This window comes from Clarias gariepinus, chromosome 13, assembly GCF_024256425.1.
Source record: "Clarias gariepinus isolate MV-2021 ecotype Netherlands chromosome 13, CGAR_prim_01v2, whole genome shotgun sequence".
Lineage (NCBI taxonomy): Eukaryota > Metazoa > Chordata > Actinopteri > Siluriformes > Clariidae > Clarias > Clarias gariepinus.
Genome location: NC_071112.1, coordinates 32,704,347 through 32,727,642, shown reverse-complemented (window position 1 = coordinate 32,727,642; position 23,296 = coordinate 32,704,347). Strand labels below are relative to the sequence as shown.

The 23,296-nt window shown below is 38.1% G+C and overlaps 1 protein-coding gene across 1 annotated transcript; it reads right to left on the bottom strand.

Moving 5' to 3' along the window:
* Positions 1-3,198: 3,198 nt before the first annotated feature.
* Positions 3,199-20,994, bottom strand: kctd3 (potassium channel tetramerization domain containing 3). The gene is made up of 18 exons (XM_053509560.1): positions 20,604-20,994; positions 14,163-14,216; positions 13,934-13,979; positions 12,468-12,541; positions 12,320-12,378; positions 12,147-12,227; positions 11,893-12,048; positions 10,048-10,141; positions 9,775-9,965; positions 9,559-9,674; positions 8,793-8,880; positions 7,833-7,949; positions 7,584-7,754; positions 7,336-7,491; positions 7,116-7,212; positions 4,779-4,978; positions 4,542-4,680; positions 3,199-4,455 (listed from the first exon to the last, which is right to left on the bottom strand). Exons 1-18 carry the CDS (start codon positions 20,672-20,674, stop codon positions 3,966-3,968), a joined length of 2,400 nt encoding a protein of 799 aa, XP_053365535.1. The 5' UTR covers positions 20,675-20,994; the 3' UTR covers positions 3,199-3,965.
* Positions 20,995-23,296: the final 2,302 nt, after the last annotated feature.

Below are 23,296 nucleotides of genomic sequence, written 5' to 3'. Positions count from 1 at the left end.
ACACACACACAAGTCCTCAAAACCCAAATCGACTTCTAACTCTGAATGATTACACCATAATTGTATCTTAATACAAGGAACGTTCAAGTCAAACCAGGACTTGTGATTGAGTGCAGATGTTTCATCGAAGGCCGTACGGATGTGAATGACGATCCCAGCCGAGGTGGGTCCGAGCTCACTGCAGTCGTTCCCAAGAATATTTAGCGAGTGGAACGACAGAATCCTTGTACATCAATGACACCAACATGCAGAGGAGTTCCTGGGAGGCCGGGGTTTCAGACATGAAGCAGGCAGTCCGATCATGGCTCTTGCGTACTGAGAAAACTTTCTGCCTCGATTATGTACAATCAAAAGTCTTGCTTTGACTTGAACACCCCTTGTAGTTTTAAACCCGTAAACATGGTAATTTAGAGATTTGACCTTATTTTTAGGATACACAGTGACTTATTTTTTATGGAATTTAAGAATTCTGGATTTTTCCTCATATTGTCCCTTTAAGATTTAGAGACGCATTAGAGAGACACCTTCAGTGTGTACAGTAACTACCTCTAAAGTCTGCATATTAGACTTAGTACTTTGGTTCTTGCTTCCTCATGATCATTGGAAGGTTTACATGGAGTATTTTAAATGTTTTGTTCCTATTAGTTTCTTACTAAACCTCAGTATGACACACACACACACACACACCATCTGGCTAAAAAAAAAAGTCGTCACTCTTTTAGAATGTCCAGATTATTGTCCTGCATCAAGCAGAGAAAACTAAAAACTAAATGACCAGTAAAAACCAGAGCTATGAGTAAGAGCATTTCCACACACACACACACACACACACACTGTGTGATGAGAACTCACACGACTGGGACTAAACAGCTGTGTGTCCAAAAGAAAACCACTTGTTAGTGAGACTCATCAGTAAAAAGTCTTCAGTTTGTTGGGGATCATAAAGACTGGACTTTGGAGTGATGGAGGGGGGTCATGTGACCTGACGAGTCCAGACTGAGCCTATTCCAGAGTGATGGGCGTGTCAGGGTGAGAAGGGAAGGACATGAAGCGATGCTCCCATCATGCATAGTGTCCACTGTACAAGCCTCTGGAGACAGTGTTATGATCTGGGGTTGATCAGTTACTCAGGTCTAGACTCAGTAACGTTATGGGGCAATAAAATGAAGTCAGCTGACCACCTGAATGTACTGAACCACCAGAGGATCACATCTATGGAGGGTTTCTTCTTCACTGATGAGACGGACATATTCCATATTTCATGAGCATGAAGAATCATTTACACACACTACATTGCACAACATAATTAAAGGCGACTATTTTTTTGGCCAGGTGGTGTATAAAAGTCACATATCAAAGGACACTTGTCCTTCTGTCCTCTGAAGTTTGTATTAATTATTAAACAGAGTGATTTTGCTCACAGGCCTGATGAATCCACTCAGCCTTCCTTCATAATATAGGAAATGTTGCTTCCCTGCACATCTGGAATAGAAGAGTGTTTTAGTTTATTTGCTTGGCTTTAGAATTCAAAAGAATGGGATTATTCATTTAATTTTTAAATCGTTAATCAACTGACTCATGACATCATTCCAAAATTCCTAAACAGTTTGAGGAAGTGTTACAGATGGATAGAGAAATACAGTATATATATACATATATACACATAAAGTAATGGTTAGGCAGGATTTTAACAATCCATCACAAGTCGCCTTCCTTCTTTACTCACATCTGTAAATGCAGCAGAGCGTCCGTCTCGCAGAAGTCATTTCTAATAAAGTACCTTTAGGACGCTAGTACTGGAACTAGAGCTAATGTGACTCTGTGCCTACTAGATAGAGCAATATAGTTAGAAGTAATTGTGACAATGCCAACCAAGCAGTAAGTGTTTTACTGTATCACATTAAAGTCTGTCGTCTTGATAAGATTCCATGTGGATTTTAGATGCGTGTGTTTTCCTAGGGGTTGTTTTAAACCTTATAGCAATATGCCGAGCTCCATCCTGTTCGATGCCCCTGGAACATTTGTAAAAAGATTATCAGTATTATTTATGGAGTAATTTATCTTTTTTGTACAAATAGGAATGTACTTTATGTTAATTAGTTTTTTTTGTTGTTTTTTTTAATATATATCAGGTAGTGATGTATCAGAAAGAAGCCTTTACGTGCGATCGGTGTTGGTAAACTTAATGTATTAAAATCATGACTCTGAAAACATTCTCTTAGTCCTTGTTATTTCTTTATTGTTGGGGAAAGTACAAATGTATGTACACAGATCTCACATCAGTCTCGTACCAGAATGAGGATCACACTTCACTTGGACTAAAATATATTTCCTGTTTAACGCATCCGTGCTTCACCTGAAATTTAAATAATTCAGCAATAATTAATTAATCGAGGTGCAGGATCAAACTTCGAACGGCCCGTTATAGCAACCATGAGCTTTTATACTTCCATTTAAACTTTGACAAAAGGATATTTTAAGCGGTACAAGAGGTTAATACACAGTCATGATCTTTGATCATCGCAAAATCGATGTGTTAACTAAAGGAGGAAAACGCGTCACTCACTCAGTCACTCTATCGTCATTCGGCTCGTGATGTCATCGTGACGTGTCGGATTATGATGCGGCAGCGGCAAAGACTGCTTAAAATCAGATTTTAGAAAATGGAGAAAGAGGACACGAAAGAAGATATTTCATAAAAGGTTTTACACTGAAATGAGGGAGATGAGGACCAGAAGGTGGCGCTAATGCAAGAAAAACAAGAACAAACAACAACTGCTTGAAATCTGAGACCGATATGATTCTGTATTAATTCTGACAGTTAAAAAGGGAACCTTAGTGTTTCTACTATTAATATAGATCTGATGGGAATTAAATATATATTCATTAAACATTCTTTATATAATTTAAATGCATACCTTAATAATATGAACCTGTGCATAACAGCTTACAAATAAAAATATTTTTATACAGTATACTGAATATCATATGCCACGTTTAGAGCTTAATCCTGTACACTTCACTCCTAGAGGAAAAGATATAAACATCTAAACAGAAAGTGACGTCTTTCCTTCAGTAAGTATAATTAGCTTAAGAGAGAGAGAGAAATGTTTCATCAATTAAAGCTGTTAGTGCAAATAAAATAACTAGGGTTTTATATAGCTATATATTTAAATAGATACTCTTTTACTTTTTAACAACACAGATAATGTAAAAAACAAAACATCTATTCAGAAATGTAACAGATTCTGATATAAGGAGTACCGACCTGCATAAGTGAGAGCGTGTGTTTTATGAGAATGTTTTATCCATGAAATAAACCTAAAAAAATGAGTATGTAAGTCCTAGCAGAATAAATGAATGAATGAATTAATTAATTAATACTAAGTATTTAATATTAAGCATATAATAATATACCCGACCCCTTAGTGCTCTTGTGTTTTTTCTCCACACTGCCACAAATATTTTTCTGCACCAAGTGACTCAATCAGAACGGAAATTACTTCCTTTATGCTTGACAAAGAAATTCCATAAACCTCTAGAAAAGTCTCAGTAACTCCCTTGTAATGATCCCTTTGTGAACAGTCCACTCAAAAACAACCCAAACCATCTCGAGCTCACAATCTTCCTAAACATCTGAAATGAAAAAGGCACCGGCGAGTAACTGCGAGATTCTTCCCTTCTTTAAATGTGAAAAGCGCAAAAATAAAGTGCGACTGCTTTACAGACAGGAAGCATGAACACGATGAAAGTTACTGTAGTGACTAACTCACCTTCACACGAATTAGAGCGTTAAACTCACACTAAAGTGCTTCTGAACTGAGGAAGGAGTTTGCAGTGTGTTTAAGATATATAAAATATTTCACTCATTTGGTAACTTGCTTCAGGCATATGTTTATGTTTTAAAGATTTCTTAATACTGCTGTGTTTGTTAGTAGACGTGCACCGTCTGGGTGTTCAGAGTGTCAGTCGCTCATGTCTAGACACCTGCGGTGCCGCGGCGACGTGGACGCTTTAGTGGGAGACGGCGAGGCGGTGCTGGACGAATCGCTGCCTCCTGCCTCGCTCCCCACAGACGCCGAGCTCAGCTGAGGAACGGGAGGAGCCTTCTTCCGAGATAGGAAGTTCCCGTCTAGTGTTCCTCTCCTTCTCCCGTCCGGTCTGCCCTCGGACGTCCCTTCGTCGGAGGAGTGTGCCCTGCGCCGAGGGTCTCTGGTGGCGTCTGCGGCGCTCGCCGGACTCTCGGAGCTCCTCTTGTCTCCAGAGTCACCGTTGCTGCTGTCGTCGTCGGCGTGTTCCCTCAGGACTTTGGCCAGGTTGAGGGTGTGGAAGTCAGGATAGGTGCTGAAGCTCTCGGTGCGACGGGCACGTGCCAGCAGCGGGCTCTCTCGGTACGGGCGCACGGCTCCGTATGTGGCAGTCTCTGCCAGGAGGTCCTGTGCCTGCAGCTGGAGACTGAAGAAAAGAAAAAATTAATCTTACAGTATTTTCTTGCTTTAAGATATCTAACACGCGTGTGACTCTGATGTGGCGAGTCTGACCTGGAGCAGGACTCTCGGAGTCGGCTGTGGTGCAGCACCGAAGGGGCGGGGCTAATATTGGGTGTGGCACAGCGTGATGTACTGAGGTCACACTGATCAAGCAACTTCAGAAGCTCCTCCTCTGTAGGCCCGCCCACTTCTTGATGGGAAAAAACAAACACAAACATAGTAATTCAATTTGGTGTAAAAGCAGTTTAATATAATAAACAAACATTGAGTATGTCTGTTGTGTCGCACCAGCATCACGCTTGCTTTTGCTTTCGCTTTTGTTCGCCATGTCCATGGCCGTGGTTAGATCCCACATCTGGATGCTGCCGTTCGCGTGGCCGGTGAAGAGGTAGCGCCGCGGCCGGGAGCCCATACGACTGGAGCCCTCACACTCGCGGACCGTGAAACATGTGATAGTGGTGCCGTCCACAGCCTGCACCTCACAGATCCTAGGGTGGAATAAATTCATTATCAGAAGACGCAGTGTCGATAGCTCAGGCTTTATTTATCAATCATGCAATAAAAACAAGCATCTAGTATGGCGGATAGACAGATAGATAGATGGATGGATAGAAGTTTATCATTTATCAGCAATAAAATATGGTCCAGCATCTAGCACAAGTTCAAATATTAGTGTACAGTATATACATCAATGCACATATTGGCTCTGTGCAGCTTGTACGGTGGAGATAAATAAAGGTGTACAAGTAGGAATATAAACAAGCAAGATCCATAAAATTGAGCAGGAAATGTGCGTGTGTGTGTGTATACAATATATACATTAACTATGTATACAGTATGATGTATATTATATTAATTATATTTATATAATATACATAAGTAATATTTCAGTAATGGTATTAAAATATGTATACAAGTTTTTCTTTTCCTGAAGTGAGTAAACATTTTTTTTGTCTGACTCTGTTTATATTAAAAGAGTCCAGGGACAGATAAAAGTATGTGTAATGTATAAAATCAATCAGTAACTGTTAGGTGGTGCAGATTGGAGAGCCGCACCACGAGATGTTTCAATGTTTGTAAGAGCCCTAACGCAGGGCTTTAGAGGGGGTCAATAAAATAGGAGGTTGCGAGAGTGCTTTTCTCTTTAGAGATGGCGTGGGGTTATTAATTAGGAAACTTAAAAGGAAACAAAAAAAAACTGAAAAAGCAAAATAAACTACGCGGAAACAGACGGGGCTCTGGAAACTTAAAATAAAACTTATGATCCTCCAGAGGCCTTTCCCCTTACCGAGAATTTATTGGAGAGAGAGGGAGGGGTTGTGTGTTTTTTGTGTACACTTTATACTTAATCTGAGAGCATGCGTTTAAAGATAACACGCTGCTCTCTCTCTCTCTTTCTCTCTGTCTTTAGGGAGGCAGAAGCTTGGGCTTTGCCTCTCTCTCTCAACAGCACGCTTTTGTCTGTCTGTCTTTCTGTCTCTTTTTTTTTTGTCTTTTCTATCTTTCTTTGTCTTTGTCTTTGGCCCTGATACCTTACTGGTGCTACCTAAATGATCACACAAAGTGCCGAGGTATCAGGACCCTTAAATAGACATCCAGGCTGATTACGACGTTGCCTGGCAACCGCGTGTCTATAAACCGCTGCACCTTTGCTTGTTTAGAACTCCTTGTGTGTAGCACAGGGCTGTTAGTGGAAAAAAATTCCTGAGCCTGAACTGTATATACTATGTATGCGACGCACTTTTAACACATAACTTGTTGGCCCCTGGGCCAAAATATATAAACAGCCTATATATACCCCTGATCATCATTATGGTCAAGTGGCAAATATATTTTCATATTTGCATTATGCCCCCAGTATTATTCAAGAAAATAGAGCATTCTCTTCTCAGTGGCTAGATTGACATTTTTAGCCCATCTTAGTACAATCACTGGAAGTAAATGCTACAGATGCTACAGCCATACCAAGGTCCAAGGTGAGTAAGTGGCAATAATAGTACTCCAAAGTACACAGGAATTGATTAACTAATTGGCTATCCTCCGCTAATTTCTTACATAAAGTGACGAGTGGGTGGGCGATACTAAACGACAGGTCAAGCTCAGCAAGGAAGGAGCACAAGCGGATTTTTTAATCAGTCACATGATCGGTCATTGAGGGTGGAATATTATGGCGTTATATTCCTGCGATTCTGCACGTGCGGATCTCCCCTGCTTGCTCAACATGTTCTCGGCGCACGCGCGACTTCTCGATTCTGTGCGCGCTCGACTTTGTCCAGTGCCAATCTCAGACATCCACACACTACTTCTGATTGGCTGTTCCTTCTCTATCACCTGCGCATCTCAGATCTAGAGAAATGACAGATCAATATTCGCGAACCTGATTTATTATTATTTTTCCCCGCAGCCACAGTACGCCGGAAATCCGGCGTGGGGCCGGAACGCTATCACCCCTGGTTGCTGCCCGTTCCAAACAGTGCAAAGCATTTCTGTGCGGTTCTGCCCCTCGTGAGACACACGTCGTTACAGTAACATGTTGAATCAGTTTGTATAGAAATGAGCTCATGGAGACTCGTTCCTTATCTACATTTCATATTCACGTGTGTAGGGTTTCTCATCTGCACAAACCTCTTTCCAGTAGAGGAGAGGCGCACGAAGAGTTTATTGGTTATAGGAATGACTTTCTGAATGAATACTTGTTGGTCATCTCTCTCTCCAAATGGACCTGTATGGAAACAATCAACAAGTCCATGAGTGTACGTTTGCACAAACACGCAGGGCGAGGTCACAATGTACACTGGTTCTACTGTAACTGGAGCCAAAGCGCTTTAAGAAGGATTTTGCTCACCGATGTCGTTGCCTGAGGAGTAGCTGCTGTGGCTCTCCGTCTCCTCCAGCGAGATGATCTTAAAGGAAGCCAGCGGCGTGGATCCAGGCTGAGTCGAGATCATGCCTCTAAAGCGAGTCACCGTCCACGTCCTCACGTGGTTATTGTCTGCACACACTGCAACACAAAACCACACGATCGTTTCTCTTCCCATGCAAACCTCAACAGGAAAGAAAAGGATTTAGGATTAGTGAGGAGAGCGGTGTTACCGGACACAAGGTGTTTCTCAGACAGCATGATCTTAGTGACAGGGCTGCGGTGGACTGTGAACGTCTGAAACAGCTGAGGTCCAGATCCAACCGTCTCCGGATGCTGCACTATGACACGCACCGCACCTGAACTGGTGCCGTATGCGATCTCAATCCAGTTTCCACTCACGCCTACAGAAAAATACCACGTGTTTGTGAGGAACGGCAGATGTTTAAAAGGACTGACGTGTTCACTCTCGGGTCACTCACTGGTTTTAGGTGTTAAGTAGACACTCAGGGCCGTGATGGCATCATTTGAGGGGTCGTGGTAGAGCTCAGTCACCAGGAGGTCATTGTCCTTCATTCTCAGTGGGAACTTCTGCATGTCTGGGAAGAAAAAAACACAGAATTTCCCTTTTTGGTTCTTGCAGTGTTTATAATTGTGTTCTTTATTGCTGAGAATTAAACAAGTTCCTCATATTATATTAAAACCGTTTCATAATTAAACTATAAGACGCATTAGATTTGCTTAATGCTACTGCTGTCTTTACAGTATTATTCTTTACTCAGGTTTGAAAAGCTGGGAAGGGCTTGTGAAATATCACTCACATGCCTTGAAGTGCATTTTACACTAAACCATATTAATACCTTTCACGTGTACCAAAGCTCCAAATACAGAAATGAATTAGTTACAGTAGGTTCAACTGGTCAACTGCCTGTTAATGCAAATATCTAATCAGCCAATCACATGGCAGCAACTCAATGCATTTAGGCGTGTAGACACGGTCAAGACGATCTGCTGAAGTTCAAACTGAGCATCAGAATGGAGAAGAAAGATAATGGGGACAAATCTGCAGCGACTGGGTGGTGATCTCATGTCAGTATGGACTTAAATCTCAGTAAAGTGTTTCCAGCACCTTGTTGAATCTTTGGCACAAAGAATTAATGCAGTTCTAAAGTAAAAAACTGGTTCAACTCAATAATAGCAAGGTGTACCTAGTATAATTGATACTATCACTAATTGATACTAATTTCTAACAAAGACACTGACTCACACTAGGCTATAAGGTCTCCAGTAGAGGCTGATGTTCTAAATGAGCTTTATGTCACCAATATGCAGTATATACATTTACCATACAATGATCTCATAAATACAATATTGAGGAAAAATTCCTGAATATCATCATCACACACACAGCTCAACCATCAGTCAGTCGTTTAATTACTTACCGATGTAGTAAATGGAGCCGTTATTGCATCCAAGAAGAAGGAAGGATCCTGCGGTGTCACAGCTGGTGATGGGCACAACATCCTGCACCTACACAACATTATAAACACAGGATGTCAGGAATGTACAGGATCAAATATCTGGCCTGCAAAAGGCTTATTGTCCTATTTTAACAATTTCCCAGGTAAATATAATCGAGTCATAAATAAGAGGAAAAGGAAAAGAAAAGAAATTTTTCATTTGCACACTTGTATGTCCCCTTTTTTCAGACCTCATCCTTCAGGGTCAAGATGATTTTAAATCTGATGTGCACTGATTTAGCTCACAGTGGATGTACTGTACATGTTTGCTCTTGAGCTGCAGAAGAAAAGTCTGCTTAGTCGTCTACCAGGTCAATCAAACAGTGGTACCGCCTTAAGAATTTTCGCCTTAAGAACAAAAATTTTGCAACAAATTTTCCTCGGCATCCGAAGAACCTTTAATATTTAAAAACATAATTATAGTGTTATATTGGTGTAATGTTGGTAATATTTTTGGATGGCTGGAACAGATTAACTGCATTTACATTATTAATAATGGGAAAATGCGTTTCACAATACGACATTTCACCTTAAGAACTCGCCTCCGGAACTGATTAAATTATGTATGACGTATGTCGAGGTACTGCTGGACTCAATTCTTGACCACGTTAAGATGTTATTTTCTTAAACTTTACCTAAAACATTTAGTACATATTAAATAACATAATATTATTTTCTGATATTTTACCTGCCAGTGCTGCGTCACTGCGTTCCACACACCGACCTTCCCAGTGTGACTGGTGGCCACCAGCTGACTCCCAATGAAGAAAAGAGAATCTACAGGCACGCCAAGACTGAACACACCTTCAGAATACAGAGAACCTTCATCAGGTCACGTCAGTAAAACCTTTACTGTTATTTGAATCTATTTTGAGGTGGGATTTTTTCTTTCTACCCTCCTCACCTATCTCGTTGCCACTTCCTCCATCCTGGATGCTCCACAGGATGATCCTGCTCTCAGATGACACCGCAACCATCTTGTCTTTGTCTCCATGGGGACCACCGACTACTTTGGCGTTTAGCGCGACCCGCTCGATGACCCAGTCGAGGTACGGACTCGAGAAGACCTGCTGCCATCCCGAGGATTCCTTTATCCTGTACGGCAGACGGAAGGAATTGAGCAGGTCGGGCCGAACGGTTTGACTTTGAGTAAAAATGTACGTTTGACAAGCTTTACCTGTAGCAGATGACAAAATGAGCATAGGCTGCAACTATCCAGTTGTGATGACCAGCGACGATTAGCACCTTCCTGGGATCAACTGTCAATCCAGCTGAAACGTAGGTCGAGACAGGGTTAATTTCTCACTATATATAGAGATATATACTCTATATAAAATAAAGGACATTTAACTAAATTTGGCTTTTTATATTATTACATTTTTTGTCTATTTGCATTTCTCATTTTCATTGTCCTTTTGTGTCTTTCACATAATGGTGTGGTGTCACATCCAGCCGTGCCAAAAGCTTATACGTTCTTAAATACAACTAGAACACTGGAACACTATCCTTTTAGTTATATTAAAATCCACTCTTCTTCATCAATAATAATTCCTCTTACAGTTCTGTTTTACTCAAAAAGCAAACATGTGTTCTTTGCCAAGAGGCGATCTATTGTTACACTTTTCCTGCTTAAGGCAGAAGACGAGGACATTAAACGCAGTTGGAGCGCAGTCCTCTCCACCCCACTGGACAGATGCCATAAATATGATGGGTCTCCATATTTTAGACTTAAATCACAAGACTTGTTAACGTTTTATGGGGCTAGTTTAACTCATGATTGAGCATGGCCCTGAATTATGTAGGATTTTTATATATACACAAAGTCACGATGTCTAGCTGGTTCAGGAACAGAATTAACGTCTCACGCACTCATAAAAACATGTAACATTAATTTAATTTTAGATAAATAACATATATCACACTAAGTGTAACATTTAACACTGTTTAAACATCAGAGTCATTTATAAATATTTAAAATGTTTTGTAGAATGTTAATGATAAGTATAAGATTGTAAGATGAACTTCATCCGGGTGTAAAATTGGTGGACCTGCAAAGAAAAGACCCTTCTGCCTCATGGTTTATGACATTTAATAAAAATATAATAAATTTGCGCTTTCTAAAAAACATTTAAATTTTTCATATGATACTTCAACTCCTGGACAACTACCTACTTTAAAAGTATTAATAATCCAGCGTTTTTTCATACCTTGTTGCTGTTTATTTATTTTTTTTTTTCAGTATTTTAGTATTCATCCAGTAATGCTATATAAGGACACCTTAACTTTTAATTGTAGAACAGTTGGTTCTGACCAAGTAATCTGATTGGAAAGGAGGTGTTATTCCACAAGTGGTGATAATAAACAATAACAGCACTGTGAGGTGTAAGTGTATGTATGAGTGGGCGTGTCCCAGGTGTTGTCCAGTGGTTAATGACACTAACTGTGTGGCTCTGAGAGTAGGTCTGTTATGTCGTCTTAAACAACACGCCGTCTCTGCACTAATCACTTCTAAGTCCTTCTGAATCGCCTCTGAACCGTCCGTGTCATTCTGTTTACGGCTAACACTTAGCTACAAAGCTAACTAGCTTTTAACACAAGGCTGCATCCCAAATCCCTCTCTAACCCCTGAGCAAGGGCACTACTTGGTGGAACAAGGGGGATTGTACTCCCTACATAGTGCACTAGCTTTCTATTTAACACTATTTGGGATTCGACCCCAGAACCCGGAAGTTAACGAAGTTGATATTCTAAAGTGTAATGAGTGTAAATATAAAGTAAATCTGGTGAGTTTTCCAGGACTGTCCACCACCTCCAGGGTTTATTCTCCTCGCCTTTTGGTTACAGAGTACCGCTAAGAGTTTAACACTACTCTCACCTCCTGTTAAGTACACTAACTGCCGGTCACCAGCAACAAAATTAGTTTATGATCAAAGCAACATGGCTCTTCATGTAGGTTTAATATTTAACTCTTTTTATGAAGATCAAACACAACTTTAAAGGTGTTTCCACAGAGTCCACTCACCAAGTTTCGTGGTTCCCTCTATTCCATTAGGCCCAGGCAGAGATGTGTGTGAGTATGAGCGAGAGAATCCCCCCTCGGCCCCGCCCGGGCCTGGGTACTCCTCCTGCACTCCAGCAGTCACACTCTGTCCACCGACGGCTTTGCGAGCTGGGATAGCTGGAAGAAAACCAACATAAAGATGTCCAATCAGTCCAACCGGCTTTACCGCATCATTCACTGTTTTCTGGGCCAATCGTTAATAACTTTTAAAATACCTGGAGGTGGGAGGTAACCATGGAACAGCACACTGCCGCATGACGATCTCTCTAGCTCCTCACACAGCAACAAGCGCCGAACTGACCACAGCAGGAAGGAGGAAAAAAATGTACAATACAGTTTATACTTCTATTAAATCAATCTGTATTTTTTTGTGTGATGTAAATTTTACCTAAAGGCGTAATTCCGTAAAACTCAGCTTCATGGCGCAGAATGCTTATGCTGACCCCTCTGCAAGAGTCACGCCCAAGTTAATGTGAAAAAGCAGGACACTTTCACTGATCTAATATCAAGATAAAACTCAAGGGATCAGAACTTACCTTAAGTCTAATTCTTTAGTACGAAGGAAGTTTAAAATGGGCACAAATGCAGTCGGGTCTCTGTCGATAAATATCTGCAGGGCAAAAGGTACAGGCTTTCAGTCTGACTGCGTAACTGATCATCCTATTCAGTATGCATACTGTAATGTCATTTTCAATATATTTTTGTCCAAAAAACAACCAGAACAGAAGAGAAACAGTGTCATTACTATAACAGCCCCACCGACGGGCCCCCGCCCCCAGTAAAGTGGTTGGACCAGGTCGGACCAGATGGTGCTGGTAAAGTGTGATGTAGCTGTACTGTACCAATGGATGAAAAGCACATGCATGGGGCTGTTAAAAAGAACAGTTCGGTTTCACACGGCTTATGAAAGGCCTGTGAGAATCTCCTGAATGCATTGCATCTATCCCATTGCACATACGAGCAGTTGAGGGTGACGGGCCCTGCTCAAGAACAGTGCTGGGGTTTGAACCTGTGATCTTCCGTTCAGTGGTCCAGTGTGTCTTTAAAATAATCAATAACTAACTCTACATATCATAACACTAACACACTAACACCTACTGCCATCTCAGGGAGTTTTTTCCCTCAGCACCGTCGCCCTCCGCTCGCTCAACAGGGACGATCTGATCATTATCATTCCTTCATGTTTTCTCACATTTTATACACATTTCCATCATTTTCTTTTGATCCTGCAAAGCTGTTTTGCGACAATAACCACTGTCAAAAGCGCTATTCAAATAAAAATTATTGGAATTTAAATGAATAACATAGCTGGTGCCTGTTTTTGCCTTTGAAGGAATTTACACAAGCAGTCCGAAGGAAAGTGCAGGAACACAGACCCAACTGAAAATAATAAGGGGTCTGTTGGCGAGAGAGAAAGCCAAATACCAGCCCAGAGCTGTATGACATCACAGACCGCACTCGCAGTATGATGATGCCACGGGGCGGCCAGCTGGCAGAACTCTGCGGGATGTCGAACCATCTGAGCAAAAGAGCATTTGATTCCTCAGATGGTTTAAAGAGTAAAAGCGTTGCAAGTTGGCAAATAGAAAAGAGCCTTGTTTAGATAATTGCCAAAAAAATAAAAAGGGAAAGAGGACTGTATGACTGTGGTATGTCCCAGAAGCGTTCGAGTCAAACCGAGACTTGTGATGAATGTAGGCGTAAAAGCGGGTGACACTTCGAGACAATGGTGATGAGACTCTCAGGACCTTCCTACCTTGATGGTGTCGAAGCTCTAGTGAGACACTGGGATACGTGCATTAGTGTATCAGGGGATTATAGAGAGAAATAAAGGGAGTTTTTACTCTCTGGACTGAGTTCTGTTATTCTGTACTGTTATCAAAAGACTCGAGCGCCCCTCGTATTACACGTACATTTGTTACAAAGGTGTGAGCAGTGCTGGCGTGACAAACACAACGCACACACTTAATTATTTATCAGAACAAGTAGATAATATACTTACAGCTCCAGTTTCATCCCTTAGTGTTGATATCCTCCCACTGAGTAAACTAAAACACACACACATACACACAATGTTTAAACCCATCACAATCCTGTTCTAGTTACTGTGTTAGTATTTATCTAGTAAAAATTCTCTTTGTTTCCTAACGTTACTGTATCTTTCCAGAAACTACAGAAGTCTTGTGCTTTGAAGACTTGTTATTTGGCAGGAAGTCGTGTTTCAAGTTTACCTTGAGAAGAAAGAGTCTGGAATCCACATGAGAGTCTGTCTCGAGGTGCTAAACCTGCACATAACATGTTGAAATAAATAGACAGAGAGATAAAACAATAATAATTATATTGATCATCTAATTCTGCAGCATCAGAAGAGTGACTGGAACAAACACTTTATATAATAATTACAATCTCCAAATTAATCAAGGTTTTTTGGGGGGGACTTTTGGTTCCCAGAGTTTTATGTTTCATGTCCAACCTGACTTCTAGTCACACGCTTCTTTACCCAAATACTATCAACATTAAGACATCATGCTTGTCCAATAATCATGGACCAAAAGAGACACAACATGTTGTTCCATCACCTCAGTGCTCTGATCTCATCACAGCATCAACACTAGTTATGTTTACATGCACAATATTTCTTCAATCTGATTAAAAATGTTCTGATTAGAAATTCCGCCTTTACTGTTTACATGAACGCGGATCTGATATGGTGTGTGTATGATATAGTGAAAATTTGAATTTGTTTTCATGCTCAAAGCATTCCATCTAAATATTAGTTTTCTGACTTGCACAAAGCAGTTTGGCTCACTGTGTATTGTTTAATCTGCTAAATATAAATAAGAATTCATAAATTTAAGAGTTTATACAAGTAATCATCTTTCTGATAAATCCCGCCTTCTGCTTTATGATTGGTTACAAATACTTGTCTATGATTGGTCAGACTCTATACTGTGTGTGAAATGCGATAATTTATATTATATAAAAATATATTTATTTAGATGAGAGAATCAGTCAGGTCAAGAGTTTACATGGCTAATACTTATTATTAATACTTATTATTATTAATATTTATTATTCCTAAATGAAAATCTGAATATTTAGGGCTGCATTTAGTGCTGTGATTTAATAAAAAAAAAAAAAAAAAATCACCTTGCGATAATTTTGAATATCGATTATAACTGATTGTGACTTTAACTGTGATACGTAACCATAAAAAGGCAGGGAAGCTATGGGAGAGAAAAATCTATAGGTGGCGCTAATTCAACTTATAGAACTTCAGTTTAAGGCACAGCGCGGTACTGAGAGGAAGCTGTGTGTGTGTGTAAGTACTGGATAAAGCAGACGAAGAGCTCAAGACACAGAACAAGATCAGGGAAGTCTTGTCTAAAACATTGGCTCTAAAGGGCTGAAAACATGACATGGCAGTGATGTAATCTACTGAGCTCCAACTGTCATTAAACAACAAAAAAGAAGAAGAAGAAGAGGAAGAAGATATAATTATTGTATGATTTTGTATTTAAACTTATTTTATCAAGGATAACAGCAAATAAGTGGACAAATGATTAACAAAATTAAGAGGATGTTTGCTGATATTTATTTATCAAATCAAAAATTATTTACAAAAAAACTGCTTAAATTATTGACAACTTTTGCCAAAATTCTAGATTATTTATAGATTTATTTATAGATTATAGAGTGCAGCCTTCTGCGAATAAATAACTGCACAGGTCTGTATCATGATTTTAAGTTTTTTACTGCAATTAACTGTGCAGCACCAATACTATTATTATTATTATTATTATTATTATTATTATATTGATTTACTAGTGTTGGTACCCATTGTTAATGAATAAAGTGTTTGTAGAAATAGTTGAAAGGTTAAAGCTTAAAAATAATCTAATTAGCTTTAATGTAATATTGTGATATTATTATTTCAGGTTGAAGATCATGTACATGTCTGCAACAAAGATAAAACCCTTAATTTTTTATTTTTTACTGTAATTTCACAAAAATCAGTTTGAAGTGATAACATTATATGGTATCGGATTCCACTGGATTGGTGGCTAAATATTAGAAAATTGTACAAAATATACAGAGTTTAGAGCAAAATTTTACATCAACTGTCATTTCATCTTATTACAGTCAATGATAAAGAGAGGATATAGAAATGTTTATGTTTACACCCTGTTTTTACAAGAAGTTGTAATTCTTTTGTCGACAGACAAATACACTTCCTGTCCGGTAATCAGAGAGTAAATTAAAGATATATGATATATGCACTAATCCCAGTAAAAATATTCAGTTTATCTTTTCTAATTAATATCTATTGGTGCAGGTGTTTGTTTACTTTGGGCAAGTAGCACATTATATTATTTTAAAGTAGATTATTAAATCCAACACATAACTGTTCATAATATCACTTTTACTTAACATTTAGATTTCACTTATGGTGCAGATTAAACTTTAGGCAGAGATCTAAGGACTGCAAAAGTTTCATTAAATTCGGTCCAGAAAGGTTTACATGCTGCTGTGAAAAAATCTGTGAAAAATATTTCTAAGACTGGTCGCTGGCCCTCCAGTGTATAAAATGTAATGATATCATTGAAAAAGCTGAGTTCTGACCCAATGTACAGCCAAAATCTTTCTTTTATTTTATTTGTGTCACATGATGTTACTTTCCTGAGTCAACCACAGACAAAAACTGTAACTGTAGGGTGCACACTCTGTAAAGCTCAGTAGCACTGCATGTGTAACTTTGGAACTGTGTGTAACTGTATAAGTGTGTAACTGTGTAACTCTATAAGTGTGTAACTGTGTAACTCTATAAGTGTGTAACTGTATAAGTGTATAAGTGTGTAACTGTATAAGTGTATAAGTGTGTAACTGTGTAACTCTATAAGTGTGTAACTGTGTAACTCTATAAGTGTGTAACTGTATAAGTGTATAAGTGTGTAACTGTATAAGTGTATAAGTGTGTAACTGTATAACTCTATAAGTGTGTAACTGTATAAGTGTATAAGTGTGTAACTGTATAAGTGTATAAGTGTGTAACTGTGTAACTCTATAAGTGTGTAACTGTATAAGTGTATAAGTGTGTAACTGTGTAACTCTATAAGTGTGTAACTGTATAAGTGTATAAGTGTGTAACTGTGTAACTCTATAAGTGTGTAACTGTATAAGTGTATAAGTGTGTAACTGTGTAACTCTATAAGTGTGTAACTGTATAAGTGTATAAGTGTGTAACTGTATAAGTGTATAAGTGTGTAAGTGTATAACTCTATAAGTGTGTAACTGTATAAGTGTATAAGTGTAACTGTATAAGTGTATAAGTGTGTAACTGTGTAACTCTATAAGTGTGTAACTGTATAAGTGTATAAGTGTGTAACTGTGTAACTCTATAAGTGTGTAACTGTATAAGTGTATAAGTGTAACTGTATAAGTGTATAAGTGTGTAACTGTGTAACTCTATAAGTGTGTAACTGTATAAGTGTATAAGTGTGTAACTGTGTAACTCTATAAGTGTGTAACTGTATAAGTGTATAAGTGTGTAACTGTATAAGTGTATAAGTGTGTAACTGTATAAGTGTATAAGTGTGTAACTCTATAAGTGTGTAACTGTATAAGTGTGTAACTGTATAAGTGTATAAGTGTATAACTCTATAAGTGTGTAACTGTATAAGTGTATAAGTGTGTAACTGTATAAGTGTATAAGTGTGTAACTGTATAAGTGTATAAGTGTGTAACTGTGTAACTCTATAAGTGTGTAACTGTATAAGTGTGTAACTGTATAAGTGTATAAGTGTGTAACTGTATAAGTGTATAAGTGTGTAACTCTATAAGTGTGTAACTGTATAAGTGTGTAACTGTATAAGTGTATAAGTGTGTAACTGTATAACTCTATAAGTGTGTAACTGTATAAGTGTATAAGTGTGTAACTGTATAACTCTATAAGTGTGTAACTGTGTAACTCTATAAGTGTGTAACTGTATAAGTGTATAAGTGTGTAACTGTATAAGTGTGTAAGTGTATAAGTGTGTAACTGTATAACTCTATAAGTGTGTAACTCTATAACTCTATAAGTGTGTAACTGTGTAACTCTATAAGTGTGTAACTGTATAAGTGTATAAGTGTGTAACTGTGTAACTCTATAAGTGTGTAACTGTATAAGTGTGTAACTGTATAAGTGTATAAGTGTGTAACTGTATAAGTGTATAAGTGTGTAACTGTATAAGTGTATAAGTGTGTAACTGTATAAGTGTATAAGTGTGTAACTGTGTAACTCTATAAGTGTGTAACTCTATAACTCTATAAGTGTGTAACTGTGTAACTCTATAAGTGTGTAACTGTATAAGTGTATAAGTGTGTAACTGTGTAACTCTATAAGTGTGTAACTGTATAAGTGTATAAGTGTGTAACTGTATAAGTGTATAAGTGTGTAACTGTATAACTGTATAAGTGTGTAACTGTATAAGTGTATAAGTGTATAAGTGTGTAACTGTGTAACTCTATAAGTGTGTAACTGTATAAGTGTATAAGTGTGTAACTGTATAACTCTATAAGTGTGTAACTGTGTAACTCTATAAGTGTGTAACTCTATAACTCTATAAGTGTGTAACTGTATAAGTGTATAAGTGTGTAACTGTGTAACTGTATAAGTGTGTAACTGTATAACTCTATAAGTGTGTAACTGTATAAGTGTATAAGTGTGTAACTGTATAACTCTATAAGTGTGTAACTGTATAAGTGTATAAGTGTGTAACTGTGTAACTCTATAAGTGTGTAACTCTATAACTCTATAAGTGTGTAACTGTGTAACTCTATAAGTGTGTAACTGTATAAGTGTATAAGTGTTTAACTGTATAAGTGTATAAGTGTGTAACTGTATAAGTGTATAAGTGTGTAACTGTATAAGTGTATAAGTGTGTAACTGTATAAGTGTATAAGTGTGTAACTGTGTAACTCTATAAGTGTGTAACTGTATAACTCTATAAGTGTGTAACTGTATAAGTGTATAAGTGTGTAACTGTGTAACTCTATAAGTGTGTAACTGTATAAGTGTATAAGTGTGTAACTGTATAAGTGTATAAGTGTGTAACTGTATAAGTGTATAAGTGTGTAACTGTATAAGTGTGTAACTGTGTAACTCTATAAGTGTGTAACTGTATAACTCTATAAGTGTGTAACTGTATAAGTGTATAAGTGTGTAACTGTATAAGTGTATAAGTGTGTAACTGTATAAGTGTATAAGTGTGTAACTGTATAACTCTATAAGTGTGTAACTGTATAAGTGTATAAGTGTGTAACTGTATAAGTGTATAAGTGTGTAACTGTGTAACTCTATAAGTGTGTAACTGTATAACTCTATAAGTGTGTAACTGTATAAGTGTATAAGTGTGTAACTGTGTAACTCTATAAGTGTGTAACTGTATAAGTGTATAAGTGTGTAACTGTATAAGTGTATAAGTGTGTAACTGTATAAGTGTATAAGTGTGTAACTGTATAAGTGTGTAACTGTGTAACTCTATAAGTGTGTAACTGTATAACTCTATAAGTGTGTAACTGTATAAGTGTATAAGTGTGTAACTGTATAAGTGTATAAGTGTGTAACTGTATAACTCTATAAGTGTGTAACTGTGTAACTCTATAAGTGTGTAACTGTATAACTCTATAAGTGTGTAACTGTGTAACTCTATAAGTGTGTAACTGTATAAGTGTATAAGTGTGTAACTGTATAAGTGTATAAGTGTGTAACTGTATAAGTGTATAAGTGTGTAACTGTGTAAGTGTATAAGTGTGTAACTGTATAAGTGTATAAGTGTGTAACTGTATAAGTGTGTAACTGTGTAACTCTATAAGTGTGTAACTGTATAACTCTATAAGTGTGTAACTGTATAAGTGTATAAGTGTGTAACTGTATAAGTGTATAAGTGTGTAACTGTATAACTCTATAAGTGTGTAACTGTGTAACTCTATAAGTGTGTAACTGTATAACTCTATAAGTGTGTAACTGTGTAACTCTATAAGTGTGTAACTGTATAAGTGTATAAGTGTGTAACTGTATAAGTGTATAAGTGTGTAACTGTATAAGTGTATAAGTGTGTAACTGTGTAAGTGTATAAGTGTGTAACTGTATAAGTGTATAAGTGTGTAACTGTATAACTCTATAAGTGTGTAACTGTGTAACTCTATAAGTGTGTAACTGTATAAGTGTATAAGTGTGTAACTGTATAAGTGTATAAGTGTGTAACTCTATAACTCTATAAGTGTGTAACTGTGTAAGTGTATAAGTGTGTAACTCTATAACTCTATAAGTGTGTAACTGTATAAGTGTATAAGTGTGTAACTGTATAAGTGTATAAGTGTGTAACTCTATAACTCTATAAGTGTGTAACTGTGTAACTCTATAAGTGTGTAACTGTATAAGTGTATAAGTGTGTAACTGTATGAGTGTATAAGTGTGTAACTCTATAACTGTGTAACTGTATAAGTGTATAAGTGTGTAACTCTATAACTCTATAAGTGTGTAACTCTATAACTCTATAAGTGTGTAACTGTGAGTGTAACAGGCCTGCAGTGTTACAGTGTTGCTGCTGTTACACACACACACACACACACACACACACACACCTCTGTTGTTTTTATATTAACACTAATAAGGTGTTAAATCTCACCGCGTGCCGCCGACGTTCAGCTGGATGATGTCACCGGGCCCAGATGTGGAGCCGTTACACACTCCCGCCATACTCTCTCTCACTCACACACACACACACACCGGGACACAGCAGCAGCAGCTCGCGCTTTACCCCGTTACACTCCTCCCGCTGCTGCGCGCGCGCTCCCCGTTACTCCCCGAGACCATCAGCCCTCAGCACTCCGCCATGTTCCGCTACAGCAGCGCGCGGCCTCAGTAAACACCGATATAACACAGGACGACTGGGAAATAATAATAACAACAACAATAATATCAATAATAATCCAGTAAACGTAACGTCAGTCCGGTTCTTTCTCTCCTGCTCGTGTTTTACGTCGCCGCGAGCGCAACGCCAGAAACAGCCGAAGCCGAGGTCGCTGCTGAGCGGGAACAGCCAATCAGAGTCCACTATCAGTTACACAAGTCCCGCCCCAGGGTTTCGATTGGCTGCTGCAGAGCTCATCATGCGATCTGTCATTTTTATGGGAGATTATGGAGAGGCGGTGGGAACATCGGGGGCGTGGCCTCGTGACGTCACTGAGATGAAGCCTTCATTGTTCAATACAGAAATGTTATGATCCCATGTATAATATCTCTCTATCAGGAGAGTCAGGATCAGTGTAATAACTACATCATAACACTGAAGTATATGCCATTAGATTTACACAATTATTGGCACCCTTAATGAAAATGTGTAAAAAAAAAAATGTGTGTGAAGGAATGACAAGCTCTGAGAAGAGAAATCTAACGCTAGTAAATTTGTTCAAATTAAAAATATATATATTTTTACTGTCCTAGTTCCTGGGGGCCAATGGTGACCATTGTATTTATTCCCATTTTTACCATCGTGATAGGACCTCTGGTCAACATTCACACGCTACAGGCAATTTGGGAAACATCTGCATGTCTATGTGGGAGGAAACCGGCGAACCCAGAGGAAACCCACCAATCACGGGAGCAAACATGCTAACTCCATGCACACAGACCCTCAGATGCAGGTGCGAGGCAACAGTGCTAAGCACTACGCCACCATATATACAATGTATATAGAAAACTTATAATAATAATAATAATGCAGTTATATACTCTCTCTCTCTCTCTCTTTCAGAGCACAGAAAGTCCTCTGAACCTGATGTACCTTAAACATGTTCCCATTTATATTTTATTTATTTATTAAACTTCACTTCAGGCCATCCATTATTTCCTCTTTCACTGAGTTAAACATATAATGTGCCCCAGTTATAAAGCACTTATACTTGACCCAAGAGCACACACATTAAAAAAATTTTCACATTATTTATGGCCGTACTATTTGGTACATGCACATGTACGACCCTTTTGAGTCTGGGTTCCTTCCTCATTTTTTATTTATTTCCAGATTTTAATTCCTGTAAAGCTGTTTGTGACAATGTCCATTGTTAAAAGCGCTTTACAATTAAATGTTGAACTGAATGTGACTCAGATACAGTTATCACAGAAGTGTTCTAACATTCATAAATCAAGTAGCTTAAAAGTATTTTTTGCAGAAGTAATTGGACAAAATTAGACTGCACATCCATCATTCATAATTTGCAACTGAACCTCATTAAATTGTTAATTAATACAGCCTATTCTATGGCTGCTGATCATTAAATTACACATAATAAACCATTAAAATAATGATGTAGAATAATTCTGTACTTTATTAATATGTACTGACCTGTAACAACACTACTATGTTTTAATTTTTCCTGCAATAACAACGGCCCTTTATCTTAAATAGAACAGGATTTATCTGCTCCCAACACACCTGATCTGGAGAAAAGACCAAGGATAAGCTTCTCCAGCAACACGATTGAAATCTACTCAACACTATACAGTATGTTTGCTGAACAGCCCATTCCTGATGTTGTCTCCCTCTGCTGTCAGAATAACTCACACTTTTCTGGGAAACCTTTTCCTCTAAACGTAGTTGGGATGATTTACCCGTTCAAGCCACTGTAGTATTAATGAGGTCTGGTACCAATGTTGGGTGAGAAGGTCCGGGGCACAATCTGCGTTCCACTTTATCCTAAAGATGTCCGCTGTGATTGGATCAGGTCTCTGTTTAGAGGCCTTGTGAGTTATTTCACTCTTGCCTTAATTTACAATGACTTCTGTGGAAATAGATTGTGGACGAAACACGCAGGGTGTCCACGTACAGCGTATATTCAGTGTACTGTATATACAGCGCACATACTGTACATGCAGTATACCCCTTGTATATAGTCAATATTATGTTAGTATTTTTTTTCTATCATACTTTATATGCTCTAAAAAAATCTGACAGAAAAATACATGTTGTGAAATTACTGGCAAAAACAACTCATTCTGGAAACCAAGTTGGTTGCCTGATGTGTCACTGCATTACATTGTATCACTTAATGTGTTCCTGAATCCTCCTTTTCCTCAGTTTCATTTCCTCTTTCTTTTTTTTTTTGCCCTTTGAAACAGCATTTAGATAGACACGTCAAAAGGATACATCCAACCAATAACCACAAAAAATAAAACTTCACGTTGTTGACTTTTGCTTCATAATTGCTTTACTCTCATTGTAGTTCCAAGCTGCTGGATTAAACAACATAAAAGTTATTATATCAGTATGTTATTTCAAGTAGCTTTAAAGGACATTGTATATATATATATATATATATA

Bases quoted from the DNA above. Each gene is read 5' to 3' on its own strand.
- kctd3 (XM_053509560.1), bottom strand. From the start codon at position 20,674: ATGGCGGGAGTGTGTAACGGCTCCACATCTGGGCCCGGTGACATCATC. The intron at 7,755-7,832 runs GTGAGTGACCCG...ATTTTTCTGTAG, and splicing joins CTACTTAACACCTAAAACCA to GCGTGAGTGGAAACTGGATT. The intron at 4,979-7,115 runs GTTTGTGCAGAT...ATTCCACCCTAG, and splicing joins CTCTCCTCTACTGGAAAGAG to GATCTGTGAGGTGCAGGCTG.